Source organism: Myotis lucifugus, unplaced genomic scaffold (assembly GCF_000147115.1).
Source record: "Myotis lucifugus unplaced genomic scaffold, Myoluc2.0 scaffold_210, whole genome shotgun sequence".
In the NCBI taxonomy this organism is placed as follows: Eukaryota; Metazoa; Chordata; class Mammalia; order Chiroptera; family Vespertilionidae; genus Myotis; species Myotis lucifugus.
Window position 1 is genome coordinate 1,916,756 of NW_005871258.1, and position 12,929 is coordinate 1,929,684.

A 12,929-nucleotide genomic window follows, 5' to 3' on the forward strand; every position below is an offset into this window, starting at 1 on the left:
TTGAAGCTGTTTAGACATTAGATTTTTTTTTAAAAAACGTATGTGTGTGTTTTATCTAAAAACCATTGTATGGTTATTGCATCGTGAGGCCTCATCCAAAGGGACTCTTTCCTCAGGGAATGCCAGCTCCATTCCCCGCCAGCATGTATAACTGAGGCTGGGGAGCTGGAGATGGAGAAGGCATTTCAAATGACCTTTATCGTATTGTTCCGGTGTTGAAGATGCCCAAACCATAACAGCACTCCGCTCCCAATGCTACCGACGTTGCCCATCAATATTTCCTTGTCTGAGGATCACTGCCGAGGTTCACCAGTGCAAGGGACATAACCAGTGTCAGAAAGTAGGGAAGGTGCAGTTCTTGCCCTCACACTCCCACAGGCTGATGAAGGTTCTGGTCACCTGAGGAGCTGAGGCAAGGTCACTGTTGGAGAAGAGCAGCGAACTTTAGAGCAGAATGAAAAGTTCTGCCTGAATCACCAGGGTTACTAGGATTCTTCACTCAGTGTCACCTTGTCCAACCCGACACAGCTTCAGCCAGCAGGCCTGTGTTCCTACCGGCCTCTAAGCAGACCTTGCTCATGGCAGCCAGCAGGCCTGTGCACTTGTAGAACCTCACACTCACGCTCACAGCTCGCACATACTTACACACTCTCACTCTCGCCACACTCACTTTCAGCATGCTCCCCAAATCCTTTCCTTCCCACTGTCATTTTCAGGTCTCCTCCCCAAGGCCTCCCGCCTCTGAAGCCCCACCGCCTGCTCCCTTCCTACCATCTCATGTGCATTGGACTCCTTGCTCTGCATTTCAAGTCACTCGCAGGCTGCCTTGCACTGTGAACTGTCCTGTGGGTGCACATTTTTTCTCTCTAATTGTATTATATGTTCTTGGGAGGAACTTGTGTGTATCAAGTACACATAGGACAGAATTGGGTGCTTCAGGAAATCCTTACTGAATGAAATGGCTTCTTTAATCTGAAAGCGTTGCCAAGAAATATTACTGGATAGCCTATTAGGGTTATAAGCTGTTTAAAAATTTGATTTGCTAATGAGGGAGTATTTTGCTCTACATTTCTGTTTTCTAAGGCATCATTATCAATGAGAATTTTTTTAGAGGCAAGACTTATATTAGTAATTAGAGTATTTGTGTAATTCTGTTTTGATTCACAAATGAATACTGGAGAGATTATGCGATTCAAACTTAAAATATGTAATTATCTACAGAGAGTAGCAAAGTACGGAACCAGGAACTTGATGTGTAAATTTATATTTAATAGAACCTCAGAATATAAAGCTCATTCATGCTATTGTGGGGAAAGATTAACATCAATTTAGACAACCTCATATAATCCAAAAAATGTTCTTTATTAAATATCAACTCTGTATCCCCTTTTAGCTAAGCTGAAATATTGCCTTGAGTTTTATCTCCTCTCCTCACTCTCATCCCTGACTGGGGTCCTGACTATGAAAGACATAACTACACACACACACACACACACACACACACACACACAATAGGAGGAAGGCATGGAAAAGGACATGTCAGATAATGTAAAATACAAAAGTACAGGTTTATGCTGTAAATCATCAAAGTTGAAGTATACAAAAAAGAGTATGAAAATTCTTAATATGGAATCATACCTACCAGAGGTACTTAGCAGAGCGTGGAGGAACAAGGAATGAAGCTGCCACGCCCCTGGGGGTTGAAAGAGGAGCAACCATGAAGTTCTGAGCAGTTCTAATTGGCGGTTGTTACATCGATTTGGTACAATTCTGTCTGTAACCATTCACTCATTTACCCTAAAATAGTGGCAATATATGAAGATAACTAGAGGAGGAAGTGCCCCATTTCTTTTTTCTCTCAGTTCCATTCACAGGATTTTAGAACTCAAAAGTTGGATTTCTCAAATGAAGTGTATAGACTGTGTGACAATAATGTTTAAAATCTGTACTTAGGGAAAACACTGTGTGTTAACAGGTGGAAAAGTTTGGAAAGGCTTTGAACTACGCCGAAGCAGCCTTGTCATTCATTGAGTGTGGAAATGCAATGGAACAGGGCCCAATGGAATCCAAATCTCCATACACAATGTATTCAGAAACAGTGGAACTCATCAGGTAAGTGCTGTGTTTTCTCGCTGGGCGGGTGGGGTTGGGGAGTGAGGAATGTGTCTAAGTACTCTGAATACAGAGAAAAGATGTCAACCTGTAGTACCAGCTACTAAGAACCTTTGTTCATCTCCGAAAGTAAGGATGTAAGATTTTGCATGACACTTTCAGCATCCCCTGATTCCTTTGCCCTCATTATGATGAGGCAGGGCAGCTCCTATAACCCCTTACTGCTGTAGGAAGGAAGCTGAGTCTGGGTGAGATATGAATGCCCACTTCACCCAGCTAGGAAGTAGCAAATTTTTAACTCACTTCACTTCTATGCTGCTTTTTTTTAAATCTGATTCATGTTGGTGTAATCTCAATTCTAACTCCATCAATAATGATTCAGAAGTATTTAATGAAAGGAAAGCAGATTCAGGGGATTTTAGGGGAGGAAATGTATCCTATGATTTAATATCTCAGAGGTCCTGGTGTTGTCCTAGTGTTAAGACTTAGATGTGCGCATCATTCCCCAACCTGGGTTAAGGCATGGCATGTGAGCAGAACAGAGTTTCTGATGGGGGCACCTGAAGGGGTGGGTGGGAGACATTTCTTTTTCATGATGGAGACCTGGAAAGGCACATCCTCATCATCTCATTAATGGACCAATAAGGGCATTTCAGCCGTTAACCCTACTGAGAACCTTGGTCATATGATTTATGTTTTTAGCGAGTTCAGTTGATAATGAACTTTGGATAATGTCTAATACCCATTATATAAAATAATTCTTCCCAAAACTAACAGAAATAAAAATCTCACTGAATGGGCTCAGTAGTGCAGTGGCGATGACAGAGGATAGAGTCAATTAACAGAAAATAACATTTACCCAATCTAAGTAACAGAGAGAAAATAGACTGGAAAAAATGCATAGAGCCTCAAACACAATGACAGAAGATCCACATATGTATCATTGGAGTCCCAGAAGGAAAGGAAGACAGCAAGACTGATGAGTATTTGAAGAAGTAATAGCTGAAACTTGCCAATTTTGGCAAAAGATATAAACGTACAGGCTCAAGAAGCTGAGAAAAACCCAAATAGGATAAACCCCAAGAAATGCATATGAAGACACATCATAACTACATTTCTGAAAACTAAAAGCAAAGAAAAAGAAATCTTGAAGGCAACTAGAGAGAAATGACATGTTACTGTAGGGGAACACCAATTCAAATGACAGCTGACTTCGCATCTGAAACCGTGGAAGCCAAAAGAGAGTGGCACAACGTTTTTTAAGTGCTGAAAGGGAAAAAACCTATCAAACAGTGAATTCTAGATTCAGTGAAACTATTTTTCAGGAATGAAGAGGAAATAAATATATTATCTGACTAAGAAAAACCGAACATTGCAGATTAGCTAGAGGAAGTCCCTCAAACAGAAAGAAAATGGCAAATAAAAAGGAATCTTGGAGCATCATGAAAGAAGAAAGAACAGCTGAAGAAGATATGTGCAATAAACTATCTCATGAGTTTTATAAATCATACGTGTTGATTGAAACAAAAAGTATACCACTATCTGATACTCGAGACAATGTTATTTAAAAGTGGAGAAAGTAAAGACATACATAGAAGTAAGGCTTCCACACTTCGCCGAAAGTGGAGAATGTTGATATCAGTAAATTGTGATGTCTTATGTGTATATTGTAAAATCCACAGCAGCCACTGTGAAAACTATGCAAAGAGATACACATGAAAACACTACAAATCTGCATATTGTAGAGATGATATAATAATAGTATCGTTTCTTGAGCAATTTACAACAAGCTAGTTCATTATGTCAAGAGCTTTCCAAATACTATCTCAGTTAATTCTTACAACAGTCCTATGTCATTAGCAGTATTAGTTTTACATGGAGGCTTAAAGATATTAGTTTATCTACACTCTCACAACTAATAATTGTCTGCTGGGATTTGGACCCAGGACTCCCTGACCATTCCACATACTACTTCAGCTCTCTCAAAGAGTCTGCAAGTAACTTGGTATGTTTTTGGAGAGATGGCCAGAGTCCCAAGAAATAAATGTGATTAACTATTTCAGTTTATAAAAGCCACTAATTACACACCCAGGACACTTATACTACTGTCAAAGTAAATATTGTCACAATGAAAAGGAGGTAAGTCCAGGCATTTATCTGAGCATAGGAATGAACATTTTTTTCTGGAGATTGGCCCAGAATAATTGAACTTTGCCTCCATCTTGTCAGCCACTCAGCTGTAAATCAAAATTTGTAAAAATGGATGTGTCACCATATATGTGGAATGCTTAAACTGGCGTCACTCTTAACCATCTGTAGCATTTGAATTTGTATCATCAAAGAGCAGAAAGTAGCTAGATGGTTATAAAAATCATTTTGTCCTAGGCATCACAGTAATATAATGCTACGGGAAAACAAGGCGGCATCGGGTAGCTTTTCAGAAAGAATTATCTGCAAGCACTATGAAAATCTAAGTATTAGGCAGAGAGGATTTCCATCATAGAAGATGTTCTATTGTTAATAAGAAAGTTATTTTTTTAAAAATTTCTTTGGATGGGACCCAAGATGGCAATGGATAAGTGGAATCTACACTTACCCCTCCCAGGACCAAACTGGAGTTACATCTAAATTATAGAACAATCATCCTGAATAACCAACTGGAGACAAGCTGAAGAGGAGTCTTATAACCAAGGATTTACAGCAGCCACATCGAGACTGGCAGGAAGAGTGGACACGAAAAGGGCTGGCCCATTCCCATGGGTGGCATCTGAGATCCCAGAGGGATATCTCAGCTGCAGAGGTTCCTTCTGAGGAGCGTGGGGTCTCAACCCCACACCAGGCTCCCAGACCAGAGCATCAGAGCTGGGAACGGGCACCCTCATAACATTGGGCTATAAAAATCAGGGATTCTGTCCACCAGGGAGAGACAGAAGTCTGCTAGAGACACAGGTGCCCTCTTAAAGGGCCAGCACACGAAATCCTGTTCACAGCAACTCACCCTGGGCTCCGGCAGAGTGGACTTGAGTAGTGTGAGGAGAGACTGGGCTTTGTGGCTCTGGGGAGAGAGCTAAAGGGACAGCTGTCATGATCCCTGTGCTGAGTCCCTCTCCCACACCCTAGACGCCATCTTTCTTTTGGCAGAGCACTCCCCTCCTTATGACATGAACCTGGGTCAATGCAATAGCCCCACCCTCCGGAATCCCTGTCTCCCATCCTGTGGAGCTCACACCCTGCTGAGGACTCAAATGCCTTGACAAGAGTATAGATATCCAGGCAGATTCAGGGTGTCGGTGACTGAGTTGTGTGGCCCTGGAGTGGGGCCACTCCTCCCTCCTTCCCCCAAGCCTGACCAGCACTTCCTCACATGGGAGATCCACTAGTCCCACCTTCGCATCTCTCAGAAGCCCTACCCTGCTCAGCTCCTGGCAGAATCTGGGACATACTGAGTTGTGTGGCTCTAGGACAGGGTCCATTTTTCTTTCTTATGCCTGACCAGTGCAGAGCCCTCCCTTCACACGGCCAAACCGTGGTCAGTTTGGGCCTGATAAACCCTGCTGGCCTCACTCTGAAAATTTTCTAAGACCCTGCTTCACCACAAAGGTCTGTAGTTACCCAGCGGGTGGCAGCTAGACTTGGTATACCCTAGGACTTTTGCTGAGTGGCCTCAGACCCAGCACTGGTGCTATGATTGACCGTGTTATCCATCTAGTAAACACCATTCATACCTGGTGACTCACTGAGAAGCTACCTATTAAACTCAAGTACCATCAGAGGCTCTTTCAGTGACTGAGCCTGACAGGCTGCCAGCAGGTGGAGGCAGGCAAAGGTGGATATCAGGGTGCCTTGGGCCTTTTGCTGACTGAACACTGGACTCGGTGCTGGTGCAAGCCAGCCTTGGTGTACAGCTTGGTCCTTTGCACACATACCCAGGTACAGCAGAGGCATCCAGAAACTGTGGATCCCCATGTAGCTCCAAACAAGTTTCCCAGGATCAGTCATAGGCAGTGTCTCATATTGACCTGTACCAGTCCCTCCCAAGAGGCCCCAGAACCAACATACCCAATGGCCAGCTTCAGACAACATCAGAGCAGGATCCAGATAGCTTTACAAGTGGCATAGCCTAAGTGAGATCTCTGCGGGCACCAGACTCTGCTGAAGCAAATTCTACTTAGTGTGGTCAGCACCTGCACAGCAGCTAGTACACTGAGCCTCACAGTCAAACAGCCTGAGAGTCAAACCCACACAAAATGGGCCAATAGCAAACTCATGACTTAATTACAACAGGAGGGCTCACATAACCCACACAAAGGACATTCCTGGAACACCCAGCTCAGTTGATTAAGGAGACTGTGCCACTGGATCCCACAGGACACCTACTACATAATGCCAGCATACCAAGATTGGGAGACATAAGAGATATACCTAATACATAGAAAAAAATACAAATAGGCAGCCAAAATGGGATCAATCGGAACCCGAGGGCAGCTTTCTCTCCGAGGGGCTTGCAGCGATTACCAGGACACTGAGAAGCAGAGCCTCTGAGGGCAAGACTGAGAGCAGCCATAACTGCTAGCCCCGCCCTGTTGATCCCGTGGGACCTGCCCCGCCCAAGCCCTGCAGGGAGGCTTTTGCTGGATAGCCTCAGGCAAAGGCTAGATTAGCACCTCCCTAGAAATCCAGGAGCCAGGAAACCCAGAGGTCAGAGTGGGACCATCCAGTTTGCAGCTCCATGGAACCATAAACGACACACTCAGGGGGCAGACTCAGTGAGCACCAAAGCCCCATTGAAGCAAGTCTTGCCCCATAAGGGTGTCTCCAGCACAGAAGTTCTCCCACTGCAGACACAGCTGATTCTCACAACCAATTGGCCTGGAGGTCAATTCCTCCCAGTGATAACTACAACAATCAAGGCTTAACTACAACAAGACTGTGCACAAAGCCCACAAGGGGGTGCACCAAGAGTGTCCACCTCAGGTAATTGGGACACTTAGCACAGAAAGGCACTCTGTCGACACAGCGAAGCATAAAAAATGCCGAGACAAAGAAACAGGACACAAATGACAGAAATGGAGGAAAGCAAACTGCTGGATATAGAGTTCAAAACCACACTTTTAAGGTCTTTAAAGAACTGTCTAGAAGCCGCCAATAAATTTAGTAAGACCCTCGAAAAGACTGGTGAGACCACCGATAAATGTAGTGAGATCCTCAAGAAAACTAATGAGACCCTCGATGTTGTGATAAAGGACCAACTAGAAATTAAGCATACACTGACTGAAATAAAGAATATTATACAGATTCACAACAGCAGACCAGAGGATCGCAAGAATCAAGTCAAAGATTTGAAATATGAAGAAGCAAAAAACACCCAACCGGAAAAGCAAAATGAAAAAAGAATCCAAAAATACGAAGATAGTGTAAGGAGCCTCTGGGACAGCTTCAAGCGTACCAACATTTGAATTATAGGGGTGCCAGAAGAAGAGAGACAAAATGGGGAGAAAATGGCCCTAAATGAAAGAACAGGAGAAATCTCTGGGGGAAAAAAGAGATAAATGAAATGGAGGTAAGTAATTTATAAGATACAGAGTTTTTAAAAATGTTTATAGGGATGCTCAAGGAACTTAGTAAGAAGTACAACAAGGTGAAAAGGGACATAGAAATCTTAAAAAAAAGATCCAGTCAGAAATGAATACAATATCTGAAATGAAGAATACACTAGAAGGAATAAATAGTAGGTTGGATGAAGCAGAGGATCGAATCAGTGATTTAGAAGACAAGGTAGCAAAAAGCATCCAATCAGAGCAGCAAAAAGAAAAGAGAATTTTTTGAAATGTAGATAGTTTAAGAGACCTTTGGGACAACATGAAGCATAACAATATCTGCATCACAGGGGTACCAGAGCAAAGAATTGAGAACCTAGTTGAAGAAATAATGACTGAAAACTTCCCTAACTAGGTGAAGGCAAAAGACAGACTAGTCCAGGAAGCACAAAGAATCCCAAACAAGACGAATCCAAAGAGGCCCATACCAGAACACATCATAATAATCAAAATGGCAAAGGTTAGTCCTGGCTGGGTGGCTCAGTTAGTTGGAACATCATCCAATGTACCTAAACGTTACCGGTTTGATTCCTGGTCAAGGCACATACCTAGGTTGCGGGTTTGATCCCCAATCAGGGTGTGTGCTGGAGGCAACTAATCAATGTTCCTCTTTCTTTCTCTAAAATTAATAAAAATATATCCTTGAGTGAGGATTTAAAAAATAATAATAAATAAAATAAAATGGCTTTGGTTAAACACAAAGAGAGAATCTTAAAAACAACAAGAGAAAGATAGTTACCCATAAAGGAGCTCCCAAAATACTGAAAGCTGATTTCTCAACAGCATTTCAGGCCAGAGGGGATTGGCATGAAATATTCAAAGTAATGAAGAACAAGGACCTACACCCAAGGCTACTTTACCCAGCAAGGCTGTCATTTATAATTGAAGGAAAAATAAAGAGCTTCCCAGACAAGAAAAGCTAAAAGCATTCATCACCACCAAACCAGTATTACAAGGAATGTTAAAGGGTCAAAAAAAAGAAGGAGGAGAAAGAGGAACATGGGTATCCTATATAATAAAAGCTCAGTATGCTAAGTGTCTGGTTGACTGGTCAGCCGTTAAACCAATCAAAGCGTAATATGCTAATGATATGATAAGGCCACTCAACCACTCGCTATGACATGCACTGACCACCAGGGGGCAGACACTCCGACCAATAGATTAGCTTGCTGCTGGGGTCTGACCAATTGGGCCTGGGCAAGATAGGCCAGACTCACCCCAGAGCCCTCCCACAGTCCCTCCCCGGTTGGCCAACCTCTTTGGGGTCCCTCTGCCTGGCCTGCATCCTCTCACAATCCAGGACCCCTCGGGGGACAATTTCGGCCCAATCCTGCAGGCCAGGCTGAGGGACCCCACTGGTGCACGAATTCATGCACTGGGCCTCTAGTAAAGAAGAAAATGGCAAGAAATACATATGTATCAATAATCACTTTAAATGTAAATGACTTAAATGCTCCAATCAGAAGATATGGGGTAGCTTAACGGATAAGAAAACAAGACCCATATATATGCTGTGTACAAGAGACCCATCTCCAAGAGACCCCTTTAAAAGTAAAGGAATGGAAAAAGATATTTCATGCAAATGAAAGTGAAAAAAATCTGGGGTAGCAATACTTATAGCTGACAAAATAGACTTAAAAACAAAGGTTGTATTAAGAGACAAAGAAAAACACTACATACTGGTAAAGGGATCATTATCCAACAACAGGAATAACCCTTTTAAACACCCAACATAGGAGCACCTAATTATATAAAGCAAATCTTGATGAACATAAAGCAAGAGAAGGACAGTAATACAGTCATAGTACAGGATTTTAACATCCCATTAACATCAATGTTTTCCAGACTGAAAATCTAAAAGGAAACAGTGGCCTTAAATGACACACTAGACCAGATGGATTTAATTGGTACCTTCAGAGCATTTCACCCCAACGCAGCAGAATATACATTCTTTTCAAGTGCACATGGAACATTTTCTAGTATAGACCACATGTTAGGACACAAAACAGGTGTCAATAAATTTAAGAAGATTGAAATCATAGCAAGCATCTTCTCTGACTATAATGGTATGAAACTAGAAATCAATCACAAGAAAAAAGCTGAAAAACACACAAAGATATGGAGGCTAAATAGCATGTTAGTAAACAATGAATGGGTTAACAATGAGATCAAGGGAGAAATCAAAAGATACCTTGAAACAAATGACAATGAGAACACAACAACCCCAAACCTATGTGACATAGTGAAAGCAGTCCTAAGAGGGAAATTTACAGCATTATAGGCCTACCTCAAGAAATAAGAAAAGTTCAAATAAATTAACCCCACAACTAAAAGAATTATCATGTGAACAACAAGAAAAGCTCAGAGTAAGTGGGAGGAAGGAAATAATAAAGATCAGAGTGGAAATAAATGGTATAGAGACTAAAAAAATATACAAAGATCCATGAAACCAAGAGCTGGTTCTTTGAAAAGATAAACAAAATTTATAGGCTCATGAAGAAAAAAGAGAGAGGACCCAAATAAATAAAATCAGAAATGAAAGAGGATAAGTAACAACTGACACCACAGGAATACAAAGGATTGTAAGAAAATATTACAAACAGGTATATGACAACAAATTTAACAATCTAAATGAAATGGATAAATTTCTAGCAACATAGAGTCTTCCAAAACGGAATCAGGAAAAAATAAAAAAATCTAAATAGACCAATTACAACTAATGAAATGGAAACAGTAATCAAAAAGCTCCCAACAAACAAAAGTCCTGAACAGAATGGCTTCACAGTTGAATTTTACTAAACATTCAAAGAAGAATTAACACCTATCCTCAAACTACCCCAAATATTTCAAGAGGAGGAAAGACTCCCAAGCTCATTTTCTGAGTCCAGCATTTTCCTAATTTCAAAAAAAAAACGGAGAAGGAGAAAGAGGAACACGGGTATCCTATATAAGGAAACTATAAAGAAAGAAAATTATAAGCTAATATTTGTGATGAACATAGATGCTAAAATCCTGAACAAAATATTAGCAAACCAGACCCAGCAATACATTAAGAAGATCATACATCATGATCAAATGGTATTTCTTCTGGGGATGCAAGGTTGGTACAATATGCACAAACCAATAAACGTGATACACCACATAAACAAAATGAAGGATAAAAATCACATAATCATATGAATAGATACAGAAAAAGCATTGAACAACATCCAGCAACGATTTATGATAAAAACTCTCATTAAAGAGGGAATAGAGTGAATATAACTCAACATAATAAAGGCCATATATAATAAATCTATAGCCAACATCATACTCAATGGACTGAAACTAAAAGCATTTCCCTTAAGATCTGGAACAAGACAGGGATGTCTGCTTTCACCTCTGTTATTCAACATAGTACTGGAAATCCTAGCCACAGCAGTCAGACTATAAGAAGAATTAAAAGGCATCCAAATTGGAAAAGAAAATGTAAAATTGTCATTATTTGAAAATGACATGATACTGTGTACTAGTATAGAGAACTCTAAAGATAACACCAAAAAAACTACTAGAACTGGTAAATGAATTCAGTAAAGTAACAGGATACAAAATAAATGCCTAGAAATCTGTTGCATTTTTATACACCAATAATTAACAGAGAGGGAAACTAAGAAAACAATCCCATTTACAATTGCATCAAAAAAATACCTAGGAATAAATTTAACCAAGGATGTAAAAGACCTGTGCTCAGAAAATTATAAGAAGATACAAATAAGCTGAAATGTACACCATGTTCATAGATAGGAAAAATTAACATAATTAAAATGTCCATACTACCTAATGCAATCTACAGAGTCAGTGCAATTTTTATCAAGATACCAATGGTATATTTCATAGAACTAGAACAAATATTCCAATAATTTATATGGAATCACAAAAGACCTGAATAGCAATCTTGAGAAAGAAGAACAAAGTTTGAGAAAGCATGCTATCTGATATCAAACTATAGTATAGGGCCATAGTAATCAAATTAGCATGGTACTGGCATAAGAACAGACATATAGATCATAGGAAAAGAGTAGATCCCAGAAGTAAACCCACATTTTTATGGTCAATTAATATTTGACAAAAGAAGAAAGAACATACAATGGGGTAAAGATAGTCTATTCAATAAATGGTGTTGGGAAAATTGAATAGATACATGCAAAAAAAATGAAACTAGGCCACCTTCTTACACCATACATAAGAATAAATGCAAAATGGAGTAAAGACTTAAATGTAAGACTTGAAACCATAAAAGTCCTAGAAGAAAATATAGGCAGTAAAATGTTGGACGTTTCTCATAGCAATATTTTTTCTGACATATCTCCTCACGCAAGGGAAACAAAAGATTAAGTAAACAAATGGGACTACTTCAAACTAAGAAGTTTTAGTGCAGCAAAAGGAACCCTCAACAAAATGAAAAGACAGCCTACTGAATGGGAGAACATATTCATCGATGATCCATCTGAAAAGGAACTAATTTCCAAAATTTATAAAGAACTCGGACAACTCAACACTAATACAACCACCAGTCCAATTAAACAATGGCCAAAGGATCGGAATAGACACTTCTCCAAAAAGGACATACAGATGGCCAATAGACAAAAGATGCTCAACGTCACTAATCATCAGAGAGATGCAAATTAAAACCACAATGAGATGTCACCTTCTGTCAGAAAGGCTATCACCAATAAATCAACAAACAAGTATTGTGGAAGATGTGGAGAAAAGGGAACCCTTGTTCACTGTTGGTGGGAATGCAGATTGGTGCAGCCACTATGGAAAGCAGTATGGAGTTTTCTCCAAAAAAAATTACAACTGGAACTGCCTTGTGACCCAGCAATTCCACTTCTGGGAATATATTCAAAGAAACCTGAAACACTAATTCGAAAGAATATGTGCCCCTATATTCAATGCATTGCTATTTACAATAGTCAAGATTTGGAAGCAGCCCAAGTGCCTGTCAGTGGATGAGTGGATAAAAAAAAAAAAAAGCTATGGTATATTTACACAAGGGGACACTACTTGGCCATAAAATAGGAAGGAAATCTTACCTTTTGTGACAACATGGATGGACCTGGAGAGTATTACACTAAGTGAAATAAGTGAGTCAGAGAAAGACAAATACCATATGATCTCACTTATATGTGTAATCTAATGAACAAAGTAAACTAAATAGAAACAGATTCATAGAGAACA

The 12,929-nt window shown here is 40.3% G+C and overlaps 1 protein-coding gene across 1 annotated transcript in view; it reads left to right on the forward strand.

The window, feature by feature from the left end:
- AFF3 (AF4/FMR2 family member 3) overlaps nt 1–12,929 on the forward strand; it is a 401,836-nt gene that overhangs the window by 379,343 nt on the left and 9,564 nt on the right. Inside the window, 1 exon segment of the mRNA XM_023761471.1 lies at nt 1,976–2,112. Coding sequence (XP_023617239.1) covers nt 1,976–2,112 — 137 coding nt within the window.